General features: G+C 43.0%; 1 protein-coding gene across 5 annotated transcripts in view; it reads right to left on the bottom strand.

The window, feature by feature from the left end:
- The window catches only part of LOC147900317 (calcineurin B-like protein 3), a 111902-nt gene that overhangs the window by 49818 nt on the left and 38205 nt on the right, over nt 1-23879 (bottom strand). For all 5 annotated transcript variants that reach the window (XM_087377265.1, XM_087377264.1, XM_087377262.1 and 2 more), the window contains 2 exons: nt 19644-19752; nt 8125-8177 (listed from right to left, as the gene is read on the bottom strand). In XM_087377265.1, coding sequence (XP_087233391.1) covers nt 8125-8177; nt 19644-19752 — 162 coding nt within the window. The remainder of the gene's footprint in view (nt 1-8124; nt 8178-19643; nt 19753-23879) is intronic.

Raw genomic sequence — 23879 nt, 5'->3', positions numbered from 1 at the left:
GAAGGGGGAGAGTAATAGGGGAAGAAGGGAGGAGAAGGGGTAGGAGAGAGAGAATGAGGTAGGAAAGAGAGAGGGAGAGAATGAGAATAGAATAGAATAGAATAGAATGTTGTATTATCGTCCTCTGGGGGCCGAAAAACGACCCATGGGACCTCATCTGATCAGAAAAGATACAAAAAAGGAAGTCTCTCTCCTCCAAAGAGGAAGGGGTGATAAAGTAACACAGTATCACTACTTTATAGCCTACGACTTCGTGCATTGTTCTCTGTGCTTAAGAATCCTACCAATATATGTGTCCAAGATAGGAGGATGTACATGCGTGAGTAGGCTCACAAGATTTGAGTGCCTCTCTACGACATTCTGAAAATCTTTCCTTATGTGGGCATACTGTGGGCATGTCAATAAAACATGTGCTTCTGTCTCCACGTCCTGCAAATCACACATTTGGCAAATTCGTCGATCTCTTGAAGTATCTCCCCAGAATCCTCTCTCCACCTCTAGCATATGAGAACGGGTACGCATACTTGCAATATTACGCCTGACATTAATAGGTATGGGCATGCTTATGTATCTTTGAACATTGTCCTTTGCTTGAGCATATGTGCTCCAATAGCTGGGACTAATATGTTGGCAATAGTATTCAAACTTAGCTCTTTTCTTAGCTGATTGCCATTTGTGATGCAATGCTTCAAGGAGCGCTTTTTGCAGTGCCTCCTCATCCATTTTGTCTGAGGGGCTATCTAAATATGAGGCAACTTCCCAGCTTTGGAACCAGCCATGAATATCTAGCCACCATCCTGAGGATAGTATCTTACTCTTATTTGTTTTTTGAAGTCTTCTACTTGCTTCCCATGCCTTTCTTGGTAGTCTGTGTATGTCCATGGCCTTGACCTTCTTGATGTATTTGAAAACTCTTTCCAATGCCCTTATTTCAATTGGTTTGGTGCCAGTCTCTAGAAGCATGATTGAGTAGGGTGTGGTAATTTTGATTCCCAAGTGCCTTCTGATGAATGATTTTTGCATCTTCTCAATATCATCCCATTTTGATGCTGAGATACTTCCTCCCCAAACTTCCACCCCATATAACACTGTCTGTACAACATATGCATCAAAAAGGATTTGTCTAATACCCCATCTTATAGTGTCACTATTCCTGCAATCATTCTCAAACTGATAGTACTTACCCGACTCTTTGAACACAATCACTCCACCTGTGATTTGCTGGTATATCCACCCCTAGGTATTTGAAAGTTTGCACTCTTTCAATTTGCTGGCCATTGTACATAATATTTGGTGTGTTTGCTGGCTGTACTGTTTTGACTATCATCATCTTTGTTTTGTTGACATTAACAGCAAAGCCACTTTCCACACAAAATTTATGAAGTACATGCATCATCCATCCCACCTTTTCTGCTGTGTGTGAGAAGAAAACAACATCATCTGCATACAACAGCAGTAATACAGCATATCCCAAGATTTGAGGACTGTCTATGCTCTTTTATTGTAGTGTCTCCTCGACCGATTCTTCTAGTCTATCAATGCATAAGCCAAACAATGTAGGTGACAGTGGGCATCCCTGTTTCACCCCCATATTGCTGTAGAACGCTGTTGATAGCCCATTTTTTCCCTTGAGTTGGCATGTTACCTTCTCATATAGCCTGAAAACTGCTATCCTGAGTTGGTGTGGTACTTCCAACTACAACATTCTCTCCCATAAACTATTTCTAGGCACCATATCGAATGCTTTCTTAAAATCTATAAAGCAACAAAAAAGGGTTTTGCCTTGTAGCCTACTCTCCTCCATTAAAACTCGTATAGTGACCAGATGATCCACAGTGCTGTGAGCTTTCCTAAAGCCTGCTTGTCCAATGGCCCTTTTTTAATGCAACTCTGCCCATAGGCTGAGTTCTGACTCAATTATTGTGCTAAACAGTTTTGCCATTGTGGAGCTCACCATTATCGTTCTATAATTGGTAAGTTGATTGCGGTTCCCTCCTTTGTAAAGTGGCTTTATCCAATTCTCTTGCCATTCGGGTGGAAAACCACTGAGCATTGCATCATTGAGTAGCCCTACTAGGCATCTTCGTGTGTATTCATTTGTCCATTTTATAAGTTCTGCACTCAATTGCACTGTGTCCGATGCTTTTCCATTAGCCATCTTCTTCAGCCCTTCATTCACATCATCCAATGAAAAGACGTTTGGGCCATTATAATGAACTATCTCTACTGTCATAGGTGGGACTTGGGTGTGCACATACAATTGTTTGACATATTGCAGCATTTCTTCCTCTGTGAAGTCCCCTATTATGTCTCTTGGTCTACCTTTAGTGCGTCTCCATGTCCCCTTTGGGTTTTTAGCAAAATCGATAGCGTCTTCCCATTCCTTTTCCAATAAATATTTCCTCTTCTTTCTTCGAGTGAGTGTATGGAAGAGCCTTTCTGCTTTTTTACGTTCCTCATCATCTGTCATTAGTTAGAGGGAGTAGGGAAGAAAGAGAAAGTGAGAGAGCATAGGCACGAAGGAGGGAGGGAGAGTAGATAGGATTAGATGTCACATCAAAAAGTCCCCTTGTACATGAGAGGATGGTACTACCTCCCTAGCCCTTTAGACCCCTCTATCTTGCAGACACCCCAAACCCTAATTATCCTAACCCCCACTAACTTGACCCACTTGTCGCCTTCATTACAGTAGTTTCAAGAAGCAAGAGTATAGGCTTTAAGAAGAAGTTGAAACAAGATCATTGATGTGTTTTTTTATTTTTGTGGATATCTGTAAGATACTCTATTCAATTCCATCATGCATGAGGGGTGCACATTGTTAGAATTATTATTATATTCTAGGCAGTGGCCAATGTAGGGTAATAAGTGGGTTAGGGACACTTTTCCCTATTAGAGGTTTTCCCCCTAACCACGGTCTAATCTCTTAACTACGGTTAGTGATTAGATAGAGTTTTGTCACTTAGACAAAACCCTCATCTCTTTCATTGTACTTTCACTTCAGTTCGGTACACTCTGGGGAGTGAACTACGTTCAGCTCACTCTCTCCATTTTACTCACTCTTGCTCTTGCTTCCATTCTTTTCTCACATTTGGTATCACAGCAGCTCCCCTTCTCAGACCTGCTCCCTGCTCCTTGCTCTCCTCTTCCAGATCCCGCATTTTCGATCACCAAGCTTCCTGCCTCACGTCTGTACAGCTTCATCGCGACCTGCAGCCTCCATTCCGTATAGTCCGTACGACTGTACGGATTCCGTACCAGCTACCTGCTCAAGTCTGCACATAGTCATACAGCCCGTACAAGTTCTGCCGTACAGCCATATGATTTCGGCAGTACACCTGCACCGTCCGTACAACCGTACGGACAAACAGTCAGTACTGTCTTGCATTCCGTACCTATTGCTTCCATACATTTCGTCGTACAATCGTCGGTACACTGTACAGATTCCGTACAGTTCCGTACTGGCAGCTCGTTGCAAGCTGAAGATATCCGTCATTTTTTGGCAAAGTTCATTTGCAGGTTCAGTTGTGCATTCAGCCATTGTTTGGCTTAGCTTTTGGGAGCACGTTTGCAGCTTTAGCAAACATTGCAGTTGATCCGCAAGTTTTGAAAAATTTTGGGGCTTTTGCAATTACACTGCAATTTTGTAGTGAAATTTGGGGCTTTTGCAAGCAAAGTGCAATTTATGCAAAATATACCTAGATGAATCCAGGGACATTCCCAAACTCATCCTCTAAAAACACAACATAGTGCAGTTTCAATCTCATGATAGTCACTCACAAGGTTGAAAACCATAAACTCCATCATGCATAGCAGGGACTAGCTACTATGACATCCCCACTGACGTCATCAGCGCCCAACAGTGGGTGTAGACCATAGTATAAAAATATGCTCTCACACATACAAATCCACACACCCACACATACTTGAGCATCCATTTATACAAAGTCTTCGTATTGAGTTTCTGTCGGCACTCCGGAGGTGAAGGGCAAACTCAGCCATGATGAAGGCTAGCACTAAAGGAGAAGGCTAATCAAAAGGTAGTCCAAAATCTCTTCATTCAAGCTACAATTGCTTGTGAAGTCTAAACATTTTCATTTTAGTCTCTCCCCAACGAGCATCTAAATCTAAATCTAGCTGATAGGGCAACGCACCAATTGGGACTTTCATATCATTTACCCTCTTCTGTATGCAATATCCCACAAGAAATTGGGGCTTTTGCATTTGGCTTGCAATTTTGCAAGTAAAAGAGCATTTTGGAAGTTTGCAGGCAATTCTGGACTCAGTACAAGTCAATTCGCAAACTTTTGCCATTTTTTGCAAATTCTATTTGAAGATTTTTGGGCATTCAGCAGAGCATTTTGGTGCATTTTGAGCATTTGATAGGCTGTGATAGTATTTGTCACTGTGGGGCCAACTTTGTGGAAAAGCACTATACCTTTCTCTCTTGCACTTCAGATTTTTCAGTGGATAGTTCAGTTCGCATTTTGATAGTGGTGCATCACTTCCAAGAAGAGTCTTTTTGTATCTTTGCATCCCCCACCTACCAAAAAGAAGGTGACTTGAGCAAATAATTCTTCTTATTCAGTGTCTGGAGTAGGAGACATTATTCTCACATCCACTGATGGCACAGATTTCAGAATTTCAGATGTACTCTATGTGTCAGGCATAAAGAAGAATTTGCTTTCAGTGTCCTCTCTTAATAGAGGAGGATTTCAGGTTGTATTTGATGATGATAAGTGCGCAGTCAGAGACAAAGAAAATGACTATGCTTTAATGTTGTCTGGCACTTTGTATCAGGGTCTTTTTCAGCTTGAACTATATGAAAAAAGATCCGATCTTGCATGCTGCGATGCAGAATGCAGAGTTATGGCATGCCAAATATGGGCACATGACCTATGGCAGCTTAATGACACTTCAGAGGCATGATATGGTTAATGCATTGCCTCCTTTAGAGTCAGCTCCTCCTCATGCATGTGAAGGTTGCATCCTTGGCAAGATTCATAGACTTCCTTTCAAGAAGGATAGTGCAGTGAAACCTACATGGAAATTACAGCTTATTCACAGTGATATCTACGATCCCATGAGGACACCTGCTTTTGGGGGTTATCTTTATTTTGTTACATTCATAGATGACTTCACCAACTACACTTGGGTCTATGGTCTCAAGGCAAAATCAGAAGTGTTTATGCATTTCAAGCACTTTGTGGCTATGGTTGAGAATGAGACAAGACTCAAGGTGCAGACACTTCGCAAAGATCGAGGGGGAGGGTATATGTCTCATGAATTTGAGGCATTTTTGAAGGAGAAAGGTATCACGCATCAGCTTACAGTGAGGCTTACACCTCAACAGAGTAGCAAAGCTGAGCAGAAGAACCGCACTGCTATGGAGATGGATAGATGCATGCTTACAAGTAAGAAGTTGTCTCACAGGTTCTGGCTTGAAGGCCTCATGTGTGCAAACTACATTTTGAATCGGGATCCCACAAAAGCTTTAAAGAAAATCACTCCCTATGAGGCATGGCATGGGAGAAAGCCTTCAATGGACCATTTCAAAGTTTTTTGGTTGTGTTGCATATGCCCACCTGCTTGTGGAGTTTCAACACAAGTTGTCAGATAAGGCACTTAAATGCATTTTTGTGGAGTATGGTTCACAAAGCAAAGGCTCTCGTCTCTACAATCCTACTACACGCAAGATTTTTGTGATTAGAGATGTAAAAACAGCTTTCCTTAATGGGGACTTGCAAGAAGAGGTTTATGTCAAGCAACCTACTGGATTTGAACTTTCTGGCAATGCACTTCAAGTTTGCAAGCTTAACAAAGCTTTATATGGGCTGAAACAAGCCCCACATGCATGGTATGCCAGGATAGATGCATTCCTGGCAAGTAAGGGATTACACAATAGTCCCACGGAAAGCATCCTCTACATCAAGAAGAATGGGGGGCATATTTTGGTCATCATTCTTTATGTAGATGACATGCTACTCACATGGTCAAATGAGGATATAATTGCAGATTTTAAGGCTGAGTTGAAAGCTGAATTCGACATGACAGATTTGGGCATGTTGAATTTTTATTTTGGGGATCCAGTTTATACAAGACAAGCGTGGCATCGTTATGTCTCAATCCAAGTATGTGCAGAAGCTCTTGGATAGGTTCAACATGCATGATTGTAAGCCTATTGCCACTCCCATGGAGCCGGGCCTAAAGCTTACTATGTATGATGCAGGTGAATCAATGGATGTCACACTTTACAGCCAGGCTCCATGGGAGTGGCAATACACGGCCCAATATTCAATATGCAGTATCTCACGTGAGCAGATATATGCATAGCCCAAAGACAACACATTGGCAGACTGTAAAACGTATCTTCAGATATTTGCAAGGCACAAAATCTTTTGGCTTGATGTTCCCCAGGGGGGGTGACTTGCAAATGCATGCTTACAGTGATTCAAATTCAGCTGGAGACTATGATACCACGCAGTCCACTAGTGGTAATTGTTTCTTTTTTGGCAACGCTTGCATTTCTTGGCTGAGCAAGAAGCAATCTACAGTGGCTACTTCCTCATGTGAAGCTGAGTACAAGGCAACTTTCACAGCGACAGTTGAGTGTGTTTGGATGAGACGTTTGCTCGCTAATCTTCGTCTCATATTAGAGGGTCCTTCTCCAATTCTCACTATTAGTCATAGTGCTATAGCAGTGGCAAAGAATCCTGTGTTTCATGCTCGCACGAAGCACATTGAGGTTCATTTTCATTATGTCAGAGAGAAGTTGCATGCAGGGGAGATCAGTATGATCTATGTGTCAACACATGATAATGTTGTAGACATCTTCACCAAAGCACTTGCACGTGAGAAGTTTGAGGCATTTCGTAGTGCCCAAAACTTATCTCCTTTTGGTGATTGATCACTACCTTGTACACCACATTGGCACTGCAGGAGGATGTTAGAATTATTATTATATTCTAGGCAATGGCCAATGTAATGTAATAAGTAGGTTAGGGGCACTTTTCCCTCTTAGAGGCTTTTCCCCCTAACCACAGTCTAATCTCTAACTACGGTTAGTGATTAGATAGGGTTTTGTCACTTGGACAAAACCCTCATCTCTTTCATTGTACTTTCACTTCAGTTCAATACACTTTGGGGAGTGAACTACGTTCAGCTCACTCACTCCATTTTTGCTCACTCTTGCTCTTGCTTCCATTCTTTTCTCACACACATGACATTGGATCAAGCCACACCACAAAGAATGACAGCTGTTTCGGAAGCTATCTACGTAAAAATAAATCAATGGAGATGGAGAGTGTAGTCAGATACATCTGCAAAGAACAAGGCCTGCCAGTCCAAACAATTATCTGAGATGGGCTTGTCTAAGATGGAGAGTGTAGTCAGATAAATCTGCAAAGAACAAGGGCTGCCAGTCCACACAATTCTCGCAATTTCGAGAGGCGAAGTCCTACGGTGGTTGCGAAACAACTCGAGGCTCACACTGGTTCAGAGACAAGAGGTAGAGGCCCTCCCCTATGCACCCCCTTCAGGTGGAGATGGGAAGGTTGTTTGCAAGGTATGGTCTTGGACTTGGAGTCGTGGCAATGCGGTGTCCACCAAAGTAAGTGACTATGTACAGCATATATACCCATCATATAAGGCCATCTTCTTTGCAAAACGAGGGCATGATACTCAAACAGCCACATAGGCTGTTAAAAGAGGGCAGATGGCACGCTGGCAGATACCAGGGGAGGAACAGCTATGCCTACTTTGTAATGACGAAGCAGTGAATACTGAGTAATAGATTGTTTTGGAATGTGCACACGACAAGATTTTGTCAAATCCAAGAGGGATATAGCTTTATTGTGGACTTCATCGCACCTTGCGGTGGCACATTGCTATGGCACATACATCATGCATGTAATGGAAGCCAAAAACAACTCCTCGAGCAAGCCCTTGGCATGGGACACAACATTAACAGCACAAGGGCTGCTCTCACATTACAAATTACACTTTGTTATCCTTGTAATGTAAAATCATGGCGTTAAAGACATACATCCTATTGGCTTCGTTTATAATGGACAGAGAAATATTGACAATTATGCTAAGAATTTAGGAATTTCATCGGAAAGAGAATACCTCTTGCCGTTCAATAAAACCTTGCTGTTTCAGATCATACAGACGAAAAGAGACTGCAGAAAAAATACCAGTATTATAAACTAAGAATTCAAAACATGACAAGTCCATGTGGCATAAGCCCGTTGGGCCTGACACACTCATTGACCAACAGTCAAATCTACCAAAACGAAACATCTTCCTACTCAGGTTAAAAGAGAAGACAATCCATAACACATATATATCTAGATGAATCCACATGACCACAGTGCAGCTTCAATCTCATGATAGTAACTCTGTTGAAAACCATAAACCCCATCACACATAGCAGTAAAAGAGAAGACAATCCATAACAAACAAGAAAAATGGAAGAAACCCACAAACTGGAACAACAGTAGTTAGGGTTCTTTCCCTAAGTGAGCTCGCTACAAGATGGAGGGTTTCAGCATAAATCTATGGATATCAAGAATGTACAAGAAGCAATATCCCTAAATCGACACTCCAAATTCCCCCATCTTGAAACGCACACACACATACATACGCTTGAATAGCATAGTTTGCAAAGACAGAAATACCTTTTTTCCCACAGTGGGAGAATATGTTTCTTGGGACAAAAATCAATAAGGTGTGTGTCCGACGAAAAGGTCAAAAATATTTTAACAACTCATGCAACCTGTTATTAGCAATATAAATTTCTTCTTTCAACAGAATCTAGTTCTAAAGCTAATATATATATCTAGATGAATCCAGGAACATGCCCAAACTCATCCTCTAAAAATACAAAACAGTTATGATAGTCACTCATAAGGTAGAAAACCTAAACTCCATCGCGCGTAGCAAGGACTAGCTACTATAACATATACCTAGATGAATCCAGGAACATTCCCAAACTCATCCTCTAAAAACACAACATAGTGCAGTTTCTATCTCACAAGAGTCACTCATCACATTGAAAACCATAAACTCCATCACGCATAGCAACGACTAGCTACTATGACATCCCCACTGACGTCATCAGCGCCCAACAGTGGGTGTAGACCATAGTATAAAAGTATGCTCTCGCACATACAAATCCACACACCCACACATACTTGAGCATCCATTTATACAAAGTCTTCGTACTGAGTTTCTGTCGGCACTCCGGAGGTGAAGGGCAAACTCAGCCATGACGAAGGCTAGCACTAAAGGAGAAGGCTAATCAAAACGTAATCCAAATCTCTTCATTCAAGCTACAACTGCTTGTGAAGTCTAAACGATTTAAAATAACATCCCCACTGACGTCATTAACGCCCAACAGTGGGTGTAGACCTTAGCATAAACACATGATCTCACACATACAAATCCACACCCCCACACTTGAGCATCCATTTATACGAAGGTATTCGAACTGAGTTTCTGTCGGCACTCCGAAGGTGAAGGGCGGACTCAACCATGACAAAGGCTAGCACTAAAGTAGTCCACATTCTCTTCATTCAAGCTACAACTGCTTGTGAAGACTATACGATTTCATTTTAGATTCTCCCAAACAAGCATCCAAAAAAGTGCTTACACCATCTAGCTGATAGGGCAACACACCACTTAAGATAGAAAGAATCTATCGCAATTTAGCATGCAGCAACATGGACGAAAACTTCACAAGGCATGTCCGCTAATACACCAGAAGCATATATCTAGATGAATCCAAGAACATGTCCAAACTCATTCCCTAAAAACACAACACAGTGTTCAGTTTCAATCTCATGATAGTCACTCATAAGGTTGAAAACCATAAACTCCATCACACATAGCAGGGACTAGCTACTAAGACATCCCATTGACATCATTAGCACCTAACAGTGGGTGTAGACCTTGTATAAATATATGCTCTCACACATGCAAATCCACACACCCACACATACTCTAGCGATCACAGGTACACACATGATCAAGGTAAGAATATATATCAGCTTGAGGCTAATTATATCCTTTCATTTACAGGATTTCATTCTCTTATGGAATGAATCCATAAAGGTAACATCACCTACCATGGCCACATATCATAACATGAGTACATGCATACCCACCTTTGCCACATGGTAGTGGGTTCAGCGTACAACCAACTTGGTGGGTAAAAAACAGATTGTAATGGTTCTTGCCAAGCCGATCTCAGCTTACCATAGTCTCTATTGTCCAAGACCCAAGTTCATTCAATAGTCATGTTCATGCCCAACCCCATCATGTATTAGCCGATGCCTCAACATTCATGTATATGCCTACCCTTGGTTAGACCTAGCTATATCTTGTAAGGACTACACAGCTTAAGAAATTTCACATAGTAGACAAGCCTCCAACATTTGACATAGGCCTTTCAAAACAATATTGATGTAAACGGATTCAGTATTCTGCCATAGTACATGAAGAGCTAGAAGGAGGTTTTGCATTACAAGTGAACTACTAAATTCTCCCGTATTATGCTCATTTACTAGATTTGTAGTCAAATGGGCACGGGCACTCCCCGGAAGTGAGTTGTAACACATCTTTGCAAAAAGATTCAAAGTTAACGCTAAAAAATATTTCATCAGAGAGAAGTGAGTTGTGACAGATCTTTGCAAAAAGATTCAAAGTTAACGAAAAAAAAGATTTCATGGTAGGACCATAACACTCGCTATTCATATTTGGCATTACTATTTCAAGACAACAAAAGCTTGTCTCATATCATTGAACTCTTTGGTTGGTCTTCGTGGTACAAGTGGTAAGGGGTTTCAACACTTTGTAATTGCACATGGAGATTGAAAAAATCCCTCGCCATTGCAAGGGATTATTAGACTTCCTATGAATTCATGCAAGCTTCATAGGGATCGTAGCATGGCTTTCCCAAAACTTCATTCCAAAGATCACCCACCTACATTAGGATCAGCTTACCCATCGTCATCCTTATCACATCAAGGCGCAAATGTCATTGGAAGATGTTCAAGAGTTTCCCATATACAAGGCTAGATGCTCTTATGTTCTAGAGAATATGTGCCAAGGTGACTCCACAATCTTAGGATCATTCCAAAGAATTTTTGTGGACTTGGAGACTTTCTTTTCTTTAATGGTGTATTGCAAACCATTGCAATATTCTCGCTTTGCCTCGTTATTTGTGATATAAACCTGCCAGTACTTCGTGAGGATGCTTTGGTGTATCTTGTCAAGTTCAGTGCAACCAAGGCATAAAATGTTTTTTAATTGTCTTCCTCCTAAGGAGGTTTCACTAACACAGTAGATTTGCACAACCAAGTAGTAGTTTGCTTGGGTCCTTTTCCTCATTTACTACATCTCTTCTCCCCCCCCCGAAAAAAAGAAGGGAATAACCACAGATTGGCGGCAAGGACACACCCGCACCAAGAAATGCTAAAAGTGCTTGGGTTGAGGTCTTCATAAATCACCACCTCTTAGAGAGAACCAATCTGGACAGAAAGTCTACAGACGCTCGAGGTGGAGCACGCAGGCTCAAGTCTAGAGATAACCGGCAGATAGGAGAAGGACCTTGTGGTAAGTTTAGAGGACCACACCATTGGTGGGACTCTGGATCTCTCTCTTTTGTATCGTGTCCATAGCTTTGGATGGAAATATATTGTTTTGGTGGTTTCTCTATCTGGTTGGTTCATTGTCTATTGATGAGTCCGCACATCTATTCTATGCACATAAGTTTAAGAAGTTTGTGATTCCACACCCCACACCACACTGTGTGAGCTCCTGGGCAATTCTATCAGTCTTCTGTTGTGCGTACCCTATGTTGGGTCATTTCTAACACTAAGGCCGTTTTTTGAAAGAAACATCCTTATCCAAGAACCACACTTCTAAAGCATAGAATGCAAAATAGTGGTCCCTTTACATATCCATCCTAAGCATTCCTGGCATACATGCATGCATCACATCATTGCATGAATCCATATAGATGCACACACGCATGCATGTATGGATGCGCATACGTGTGTATATACAAAGGCTGTCCACTGGTATCCCATGTGTTGATGGACTGGAAACACATCCTTTCCCATTTGGAATGGCATGGCAGGGATTCTTTACAGGGAAATTCTCTACGAGCTGAGAGCATAAATTGGTCAAGGCCTTTTCCCCCCCGCTGGCTTTGCAGAAGCCTCAACACTCATACTTTCCAAGTCTCAAAGGGATTCATTCGGTTGCAGGTGTTATTCATGATGATGGAACCCAGATTTCTTTTCCTTGGGCTGCTGCAAAATACATTCTTGGCATGCATTATCGTCCTATATGGTGCAATATTGCTTTTATGCTTCAGTCTTTTCAGCCACTACACCCATTAGAGATTGAGGATCGGATTTAGGACTGGACCCTTCATTTGCCACGGTCGACATGCCGTCCTTTGCGACTGTCTCACATTATAGTATCTTCCTTGTACAAAGTTCTTTTGCCCTTACCTTGGGTTTTCGCAAATGAATCGTCCTACAAAGTAGTGGCGAAAGAGACAGAGGGATTTGGAATTCTAAGATTCCTCTTCGACAACAAGTTTTCTTATGGAGGGTCTTGCTAGGGGTTCTTCCATTTGGGCAGCTTTTAGCATGCAGACATACAGCTCTGGCTGTTTTCCGAAGATGCTTTGCTCCGCGCAAATCCGTGTCTCATCTCCTTTGGCATTGCTCCCACACACACGATTTCCTCGGATTTCTTTTGAAGTGCTTGTGAACCAAATTTCCAAGTGTCACTTTTGGAAGTTTTTTTGGTTGTTTGGAATTCACCCACCTCGACAGGAGTTTGATTTATTTTCCTCTTGGGTCCGCTATTGGACACTCTGGACTCCATGGAAGGACAGAAATCATAGAGTTTCTGGTGATCCATTTTTTTCAATTGAAGGATTCTCAGGGTTAATAAAATCCTCACACCATCCCTGCAGTGTTGTGTGCAAGTAGGTTATTCTTGCTGTTTAAACATGTCAAAAGGTTGAAATTTTGTTAACCCTGCAAAATCTGGTACAACACATGTTATGCTCTAGCCGAGATAGCATGACCTCGGATAGATCGGTGGGCATTTTCTCTTAGATGACCAACTTTTGTAATAGTTAATGTGCGTAATTAAATGGTCAAGAGAAGTAACTGCCAAGGTCCTAGGTGAGGGCGTAATGGCATTGACTAGGTAGTTCTAATAGGGCTAGGGCCTAGGTGCATCTAAATGTGCAGATTGCCAAGGGGCAATTGTTTTTAAAGGAACTCCAAGAGAGGGGTGAAAAAGGATGCATCTAAGTAAGGGCCTAAAATGAAGACATGTGGTCACGAACTATCTAGGGAATTGTGGGTCTCAGGGATAAGGATGAAGGAATTAACGATGGGTATCAGGAATGATCACGCATCAGGTCCCTGAGGGTTGGCTGGGAGGAAAATAAAGAAAGCCATCGCCCGTGACAAATAAGAAAAAGGAAGAGAGAAGTAGAAGTAGCGTAAGTCTAGAGTTATCGCATGAGCAGCGACGATAAGTAGATGCAGCTTTACATTTGGTATCAGAGCGAAGGTAAGGTAGAATCCGTCGTTTTGTGACGGACAGCAGGTGAAGGATCAAGGGATACGGGATGAGCGACGTGCACGATCTACAACAAATTAGGATTGCTGGCTGTCGTGACAAGAAGACAATCACGTCCTGCTGACGGTCTGAGGTTGCGACAATTTGCTCATCGTAAGACTTCTAAAAGAGAGCGGGATAGCGGAACAGGAGGCGACGATGAAATAAAACCCGAAATTTTTTTCCCCAACATTCCTTGGCTTTGTCGATCATGCAGAAAGTCTGGAAGGACACCCCGCTATTTGAGGCTTGACTTGACGCAGCGGCTGGTAACGGGGCTGAATCGTGATAATTACCTGCGAAGTGGAGAGATTTACTAGATAAGAGAAACGACAACAAGTAGGAAGAACATTACGCAGGCAACTAGCTGCTACTTTCAATCAACGCAAACAGACGATAACGAACAACTGGTGGCGAGCCTTCAATCCCTCTTGACGATCAACGCACACGTGATGGCGGACTTGAATCCAGGAAGCATCTTGTCTTTCGGAAATATTCTGAGTTGCAGTTAATTCGTTCTTACAGCAGGGACTGTTGTTTATCTTTTTTGTGTATAAGAAAAAGGGGGAAATCCATCATATTTTTTAAAAATTTAAAAAAAAAAACCCCAATAAAGGAAGAGAGAAAAAAAAAAACCCCATCTTCCACTGTGAACCTATGGAAGCAGAAGGGCAGAATTCAAGAGTGAATCCTAGTGAGTCTAGAGTACAATCTACCCAACAGATGTCACATCAGGCAGCACCTACATTGATTGGTAGGATTTCAATATTAGAGGATACTTTACAGCAGATTATGAACCAGCAACTTCAAGTGAATGCTGGTCAAAATGAGATTAGGGAGATGGTGCAAGCTTTGTCGGCTAGACCGTCTAGGATTGATAAGGGCAAAGCTCTAGCTGAGCCAGAGCCCAGTGTACATTCCTTAGAGCGCGCAAGGGTCAAAGTGCCTAATATCGCTAATTATAGACCGGAGAAGTACGCTGGTCGGATGACCGAGCGCAGCTCTGATGTGATCGAGGTTTGGTTGCACAAGTGGGAAGAAGCCTTCGCCATTTGTGAGATTAGATCCGATCTAAAGAAATCCGCGAGGCCACACACCTGTTTATTGAGGCAGCGGACAGATGGTGGATAAAGCAACAGAAGGATCAAGTTACTCCAACCACCTGGGAAGGGTTTAAAGCTGAATTCAAGAAACACTTTCTCCCACCTGATGAAGAATCCCGAGCTTGGGATGCTTATAGAAGTCTTCGTCAGAGGAGCTTGTCAGTGGCAGAGTACACTGACAAATTCAGAGAATGTGTCATGAAAATAACAGACCCTCTCCCTATGTCGGTTCAGTTAAAAGACAAGATCAAAATGGAAGTTCGGGCTAAATATGTGACTACACTAGATGAATCTATAGCAGTAGCCCTGAACTATGAGGATGCCAGAGGCAGATCTGGTGGATTTGTGCAGGCAGGGACTCAGTATGAGCACCCGAGAAAAGGGGGATTTCAGAGGAAATGGGTTTCAAAGACAAGTGTCTCGCAGCCAAGTGGCCAACCAAGCAGGTGAAGCCGGTTGAGGGACCAGTAAAAACAAGTACCACCGTTGGGGTGAAAAGGAAAATAACTCCAATGGCAGCCCGGGCTTGGTCAAAGTCCTCGTTGACCCCTGAACAAAAAGAGAAAGCTAGAAAAGAAGGATTGTGCTTCGGCTGCCTTCAGCGACATCAGTGGAAGGATTGTCCACTGAATAAAGATCGTCGCACGGCTAATATGATAATATCTGAATGCGACGTAGAAATGCAGGAGAGTCCCAGTGCGGAACATATGCAGATGCAACTGGCGGGACCTTCTCAGAGGTTAGTACCTTGTTTGTTATGTGTATCTGTTGCTAAGTTAGTGACGAGTGCACCTGATAACATCCTATCTAAGCCCGCAGCAACGGGGTATACAGCCTTCAATGATACGGAGTTAATCAAAATGAAAGGGCAAGTGGCCAGTCATGATGTCATTGTGTTGTTTGACTCAGCGTCAACTCACAATGTGATTAACTCCAAGCTCGTGAAGAGGCTGAAACTAAAGACAAGTCCATCTGACTATGCGTATACAGTCAGGATGGCCGATGGAAGTTCAACTGAAGTATGGGACCAAAGGGTTACCCAGTTGGAGCTTCGGATTCAGGACTATGCTGAGAAGCTTGATTTTGAAATGACCAAGCTTGCTCATGCTGATATAGCCCTGGAAATGGCGTGGCATTCTACGAAGAATCCAACCATTGATTGGAAAAAGCACGTATATCAATTCAAGATGAATGATGTGCTTTATGTTTTGCGAGGTGAAAAAGATATACCTCAGGGACCGTTGGTTTCCGTGATGGAAATCAGAAAGGCTCAAGTAGAGTTTTTGTACCTTTGCACAGCATCGGTAGAGTCGGTGAATGATTCTTCGACTAGCACTGATGTTACGCAAAGTGGTGAGATGGCCAAGCTGGCTAATCTTATAACAGAGGAGTTCTCTGAATGTTTTAGGGATGAACTACCTTATGGGTTACCTCCAGAGCGGAAAGTTCAGCATAAGATTGAACTGATCCCGGGGGCAAAACATGTAAATAGACCTCCCTATAGGATGAGTTTTGCTGAAGAAGCGGAGGTGCGTAGGCAACTGGAAGAATACCTCAAGTTGGGGCAGATTCAACCAAGTTTCTCACCTTTTGCTTCGCCAGTGATATTAAAGAGGAAAAAGGATGATACGTTTCGCCTCTGTATAGATTACAGAGCATTGAATAATATCACTGTTAAGCACAGGTATCCGATGGCTCGGATTGATGATTTGCTAGATGCATTACATGGAGCCGTGATTTTCAGCAAGATAGATCTTAAGTGCGGCTACCATCAAATCCGGATTAGAGCCGAGGATGTGCATAAAACCGCTTTTAGAAGCAGGTTTGGTCATTATGAGTTTTTGGTAATGCCCTTCGGACTTACCAATGCTCTAGCGACCTTCGTCATGCTTATGAATGATTTACTACGTCCGTATATCGGAAAGTTCGTAGTACATTTTATTGACGACATCTTGATATTCAATAAAAGTGTTACTGAACATCGTGAACACTTAAGGATAGTGTTCAGTACTTTGAGGAAAGCCAGTCTTTATGTGAATAAAAAGAAAACTATACTGTGTATGGTTAGGCTTGAGTACTTAGGGTTCATAATTACTCCACAGGGGGTAGAAATGGATCCGAAGAAAGTGGCTGCGATACTAACTTGGCCAATCCCTCAGAGTCTGACCGCGTTGCGATCATTCTTGGGATTTGTCCAGTTTTATAGAAGGCATATCAAAGGATATTCCGGAATAGTATCGCCAGTAGCCTTTGAAAGCAAGAAGCTTTCTCCCTCTCAAAGGAATTGGCCAACTCATGAATTGGAGTTGTATGCTGTTATCCATGCTTTGAAAACATGGAGACATTATTTGTATGGTTCAGAGTTTTATGTGGATGTGGATCATGATACTCTGAAACATTTTTGTAAACAGCCTGACTTGAGGGGCCGCCAAGCTAGGTGGGCAGAGCTCATGCAGGAGTTTAATTTCACGATTCGGTACCGAAGAGGAAAAGACAATAAGGTTGCTGATGCGTTGTCTCGCATTATGCACAACCTGAGTTTCACGGTATTTGAGAGTGCTCTAATGACCGAGATCAGAGAAACTCAGAAGGTGGACGAGTTTCTCCAGAGCTTATGGCCTAAGGCTCATGTGTTAAAACCCGGGGAAAGTGAAAAGGATGACCTGGCATCCAGAAAAGGCCAAACTTATGCAAGATATACCATAAGAGATGGTATGCTAGTTAGAAATGGCAAGGTTGTAGTACCTGGTCAGAATGATCTCAGGCAGAGAGTCATTCGACAGTGCCATGATAGCCCGTGTGCGGGACATCCAGGTGTCGAGAAGACCTATGACCTCATGAAGCGAGATTTCTTTTGGCCAAAGATGAAAAAGCATATTCATGAGTATGTGACACGGTGTTTCTCGTGTCAGGTAAGTAAGACCGAGCGGGTGAAGCCACCCGGACTTTTACAGCCCTTGGAAATACCACTAAGTAAGTGGGAGAGCATTTCCATGGACTTTATTGTAGGACTACCTGCAACACAAGGAGGGTATAATTCTATCCTTGTGGTGGTTGATCGTCTAACCAAGATGGCTCACTTCATTCCGACTAGAGAGTCTGTTAGTGCCCCGCAAGTGGCGGATTTGTTCATTAGACATATATTTCGTCTGCATGGATTGCCTAGATCCATAGTGTCAGACAGAGATGTCAGATTTACCGGTCATTTTTGGACAGCGGTATTTGAGACACTAAGGACTGAGTTGGGAATGAGTAGTGGGGATCATCCTGAGACGGATGGTCAGACGGAGAGAGTCAACCAGACTTTAGAGGATATGCTGAGAGCATATGTGTCATTGAGGCGACATACATGGGACAAGTGGTTGCCATTGTTGGAGTTTGCCTACAATGATAGGAAACATTCATCTACCGGGTTCAGTCCGTTTGAGCTGAACTATGGTTATAGACCAGCCAATCCGACTATAGTTGGAGTACCTCAGAAAGTGCCTAGTGCCGCGAACTTTGTAGTTCAGATGCGGGAGATGTTAGCACTTGCGAGAGCTAATATCCGCCAGGCTATGGATAGAGCCAAGGTGTATGCGAATGAAAATCGGTCTATAAGAGTATTTGAAGAAGGAGAAAAAGTTTTTCTCAGAATTCCTTCGCACTCGAAGTCGTTGACTTCAGGAGAGTGTGCTAAGTTATCACCTCGATACTGTGGGCCGTGGTTAATTCTAAAGAGAATAGGCAGTGTAGCCTATAAATTAGAATTGCCACAGGGGTGTAAGGTGCACCCGGTTTTTCATGTTTCGCGCTTAAAGAAATTTTTGCATACAGGTGACTCACTAATCGAAGGTGTGGTTTTGTTTCAGGAGATAGAGGATATTGCAAGGCGCAAACCAACAAGGATCCTGGACCGAGGAACAATGCAGATACGAAATCGGAAGATACCCACGGTGTTGGTTGCATGGCATGGTCAGCCTCTATCGAAGCTACCTGGGAATCCGTATACCAGTTACGGAGAGCATTCCCAGATTTCATCATCGAGGACGCTGATGCTTGAAGAGGGAAGGAATGTTATGCTCTAGCCGAGATAGCATGACCTTGGATAGATCGGTGGGCATTTTCTCTTAGATGACCAACTTTTGTAATAGTTAATGTGCGTAATTAAATGGTCAAGAGAAGTAACTGCCAAGGTCCTAGGTGAGGGCGTAATGGCATTGACTAGGTAGTTCTAATAGGGCTAGGGCCTAGGTGCATCTAAATGTGCAGATTGCCAAGGGGCAATTGTTTTTAAAGGAACTCCAAGAGAAAAAGGATGCATCTAAGTAAGGGCCTAAAATGAAGACATGTGGTCAGGAACTATCTAGGGAATTGTGGGTCTCAGGGATAAGGATGAAGGAATTAACGATGGGTATCAAGAATGATCACGCATCAGGTCCCTGAGAGTTGGCTGGGAGGAAAATAAAGAAAGCCATCGCCCGTGACAAATAAGAAAAAGGAAGAGAGAAGTAGAAGTAGCGTAAGTCTAGAGTTATCGCATGAGCAGCGACGATAAGTAGATGCAGCTTTACAACACAGATCTTTTAAGGACATCGGGTATTCTGCATATATTTATCTATCTTTTCACCTATGTAAAGGCGAACGACTATTTTCCTTAACCCGTTTTCACCAAAAAGATATTTACTCGAACCTTGTGTGCTTTTGACAAAGTTTTAATTTTTAATGGTTCTAATCCATGCCTTCCATCACATGTAGCTCATAAACTCCTTTCGCATGAAAGAGCGAAATACTCCCTGGTAGGACAATAACAAACTGCCCACCAATAAAATGATTTAAACAGACCAACACTATCTCCCCCACCCCCCCCCCCCTCCCAAAAAATAGAAAAGAAAAAGAAAAGAGACATACAATCTATTTTATCCTCCAAAGGAGCGCTGGGGTGAAATACTGAAAGTGCTCTTGCAAACTCCCCAAAATCTAGCATTCCGTTATGTTTTGTGTCAAACAAGTTGAAGACCTGCAATCAACCCAGCACAATCAAATTGCAATACAAAAGCAGTGTGTAAAGCATGGTAAAGAAGAGGGAAGTCAAAAGCTCTTTTTTGGTACATAGGACAATCTAAACATCCCACCAAATATAATAACTCATACCAGTGCCATCTTGAGAGTTCTAACTCTTTCTATAAATGTTAATAAAAGGAAAAAGCTTTGAAAAATAATATTGGTTTAAAAATCACTTTGACAGATGATTCCTTTCAGCGTCTAGTACTAGACACAGTTATAGATATCTCCATGCATGTCAAACATTCCATAGATTACAAACTAAAACTCAGACAGTAGTTGGTGTCTTTTACATTTTGCAAAATGTCCGAGGCATACATGAGTGCCACATTACCCTTTTTTTTTTTTACATACTCTTTGGTGACCACATAAGGATCTCAGCAGCAAATTAAGTCAGGTGAATCAGCATGAGTGCCACATTACCCTTTTTTTTTTTTACATACTCTTTGGTGACCACATAAGGATCTCCGCAGCAAATTAAGTCAGGTGAATCAGCTCAAACAGTCAAAATTTATTCACTGCTAGCTACAATATCTACAGCATTTCGTCCTAAAGTTGTATACATTTACACTTAATTTTTCACGTTCTGTCCACCAAAGTTTCTTTATGTATAATGTATGCAGAATTGATGCAATGAAGGGGATAGGGGCTGAATTGGTGAAGGCCAGAGATAGTAGGAGAGGGGGACGAGGAGAGGGGAGACAAAGGAGGAGAGAGAGAGATAGAAGGGAAAGGGGGAGAGAGGGAGAGAGAGAGAGAGAGAGAGAGAGAGAGACTTGGGGGGAGAGTGTAGGAGGAAGGAGGTGGGAGTGATAGGATTAGATGTCACATCAAAAGGTGCTACAATGAGTGGTGGATGGAGACTTATATAGTCCCTCCACATGTCCCACCTGAAATCCTTCTAAAGGGCCTCTAAAGTAGCCCATTTTCCCTCTTCATTACAGGGCTTTCACCGCACCATCTTTTCAGAGGGGTGCCAGACTCAGCCAGGGCTGCATGTTTCTATGGCTCCGTCAGTGAACACCTTTAGTCAAACACAGCCCGTGCATCAGGTTGGTGGTGTCACTACACAGCAAAATGCTGTAAACAGGCAGCATGTTGGAGGAAGGAGGTGGGAGTGATAGGATTAGATGTCACATCAAAAGGTGCTACAATGAGTGGTGGATGGAGACTTATATAGTCCCTCCACATGTCCCACCTAAAATCCCCCTAAAGGGCCTCTAAATTAGCCCATTTTCCCCATTCATTACAGGCATCCCTTCCCATAGAATTTTGCCCAGGACTAGTAGTTGCTGTTTTCTGCACCGTTTGGACAGGCAGGCTGTAAAATTTTGTGGGCAAAATTCTATGGGAAGGGATGCTTGTAATGAAGGGGGAAATGGGCTAATTTAAAGGCCCTTAGGGGGATTTTAGGTGGAATACGTTGAGGGACTATATAAGTCTCCATCCACCACTCCAACTGCCCTGAAACCCAAAACCAGATCCAAGCACGCTCACGGGTGCAGTACTGAATGAATGCATACCCAAAGGGTCGCCCAGTATAAATGGCCCAGCCTGCGTAAAAGCAAGAAACTGTGAGCCAAAAGGTGGCCTGGTATCTGTCAAGAAAGTGCTCTGCGGCACAAAAAAAGCATCACCCAAATCAGTGTAATCCCCATGTTGGGGTACATGCTCATACGCACGGCGTGCATCAGCCATAAACTCTATGCATGGGCCGGAGAACTCATCATGGCTATCTGACTGATCCCCATGCTAGGGTGCGGGCTACTTACCCTTATCTTGCATAGCAATGGCAAATAAGATCTGCTGACCAATCTGTTGTCCCATCTGGGCAAAAGCGGTATCTTGCATAGCCATGGCTCTAGTAAGCTGCTGGCTGAACTCCTGTCTTATCTGGTGGAAAGCACCCTGGAGCATAGAGGAAAGGGCATCCAAAAACTGTGTCTGCGCTGCCCAGGATGCAGGAGAGAGAGGCTGAGAGGAAGGAACCTCTGTGCCACCAGTAGATGGAACCACTGTGGCAGGCACTTGCTCATACTTAGCAGCCTCATCACTATCATGCAATACATCACAAGGGACACGCTTCAGTGGCATGGTGACTGGCCCTGAAGAAAGGAGCTCGAATGTCGGCAAAGAGAAATGGACAACAATTCCATGCTATATTGAGCACCATAGATAGTGTGTGGAAACACAAAAAGGTCGATGGAGAGGCTCGAGAGAAAGGTCGTTGAGGATGTTAGAATTATAGATATAATTCAGCAGTGACCAATGTAATATAATAAGCTAGTTAGGGGCACTTTTTCCTCTTTAAGAGGTTTTTCCCCCTAACCGCAGTTAGTTCACTAACTATGGTTAGTGACTACTAAGGTTTTGTCACTAGGACAAAACCTTATCTTTTCTCACTTTGAGTTGTACTCTTTTGCTCTATTCTATTGCAACTACGTTTTCAGTCTCCAAGCTTTCTATTCTCCAAATCTCTCTTGCTCTCACTCACTCCATCTCCTTCATTTGGTATCAGAGCAAGGTTCAAGAGCTCCGTGCTCCCTGCTCCATTCAGCTCCAACCTCCCCGTCCAGCTTCAGCCCGTACAACTGTACGGGATTCTGCCGTACAGTTGCACCGTACATACCTGCTCACCGTACATCGTTGGCCGTACATCGTCGTCGTACAATTCCGTACATCGTCGCCGTACAAGTTCCGCATAGCTCCGTACATCGTCGCCGTACAATTCCGTACAGTGCCGTACATCGTCGCCGTACAGCTCCCGTACATCGTCGCCGTACAGTATTCGTACCTGTTTTTCGTACAGGTGGTCTTTCCTGTACAGTCTGCGTACCTGTCGACGTACCAGCCGTACAGTGCCGTACAAACTGTACGGCATTTCCGTACTGTTTTCAGTACAGTAATTCCGTACTGAATCTGCTTCAGTACAGAAGGTACCTCCTTGGTTTTGTTCCGTACTGAATCTGCTTCAGTACAGCAGGTACCTCCTTGGTTTTGTACAAGAGAACTAGCAGGTGATCTTTGGCAGGCAAATTTTGCAGACAGCCATTGTTTGGCTCAGTATTCTGCAAGTACATTTGGGGCATTTTGCATATTGCAGACATTGCAATCATTGTGCAAGTTTGGAACTACATCTGGAGCAAAATTGCAGATCTAGTCTGAAATTTGGGGCTTTTGTTTAAAAATTGCAGATTTGGGGCTTTTAGTAATTTTGCCCCTTTCTGGCTGCAATTTCTAGCCACAAATTGGGGCTTTTGTGTTGAGAGAGCATTTTTTGGAGTATTCAGTACATACTGCCTTTCTTGGAGTGTTTGGAACACTTTTGGCAGATTTTGGAGAGAGTTTGATGCTTGGACAGATTTCTGACAGCTCAAGTACAAAAATCTAAGTTGCATATACAGCCCGGGCTTGGCTGTGTTTTTGGGAGTTGTGCATTTTATTCCCAGTAAGGGAATTCAACTTTGTATCTGCTTCAATCTCTTTCTCAGATATGGCCCATCAAAATCAGAATGAGTTCCAGTTCGGTGGTCTTTCACAGGAAGACAAGTTGGATGGTACCAACTACTCCCTCTGGAGTTTCATGGTACGTAATATTCTGATTTCTCGCAATTTATGGGATTATGTCAATGGGGATGAAATCCGACCAGCAGATATTGCACCTGCTACCCCTCCTCAGCAAGGAGGTGGAAGAGGTCGTGCACAGGGTGCGGTGCAGCTGCAGGACAAGTTGTTGGTGCAGCTACAGTCAATACTCCAGAGCAGAAGAGATGGGATTCACGGGATGCCTTAGCCTTGTCATGCATCTCTCTTTCAGTGAAAAGATCAATCATTCCGCATATCCGGTCGTGTAAGACCTCCAGGGCAGCGTGGGATATTTTGGAAAGCATGTATGCAGCACGGAATGATGCCAGGGTATCTTTCTTAAAAAGAGAGTTGAGCAATACACATATGGAGGAGGGTGACTCCATGTCAGTCCACCTCACAAAGCTACAAGATCTCAGAGAGCAATTGTTAAACATAGATGAAATTATTCCTAATTCAGAGATGATTACAACCACTCTGAATTCTCTTCCTGAGTCT

The sequence above is a fragment of the Dipteris shenzhenensis genome, chromosome 7 (assembly GCF_047967505.1).
Source record: "Dipteris shenzhenensis isolate YYH24624 ecotype China chromosome 7, Dip_SZ_1.0, whole genome shotgun sequence".
Lineage (NCBI taxonomy): Eukaryota > Viridiplantae > Streptophyta > Polypodiopsida > Gleicheniales > Dipteridaceae > Dipteris > Dipteris shenzhenensis.
The sequence above is the reverse complement of the archived record's forward strand: the minus strand, read 5'-3'. Positions and strand labels throughout refer to the sequence as shown.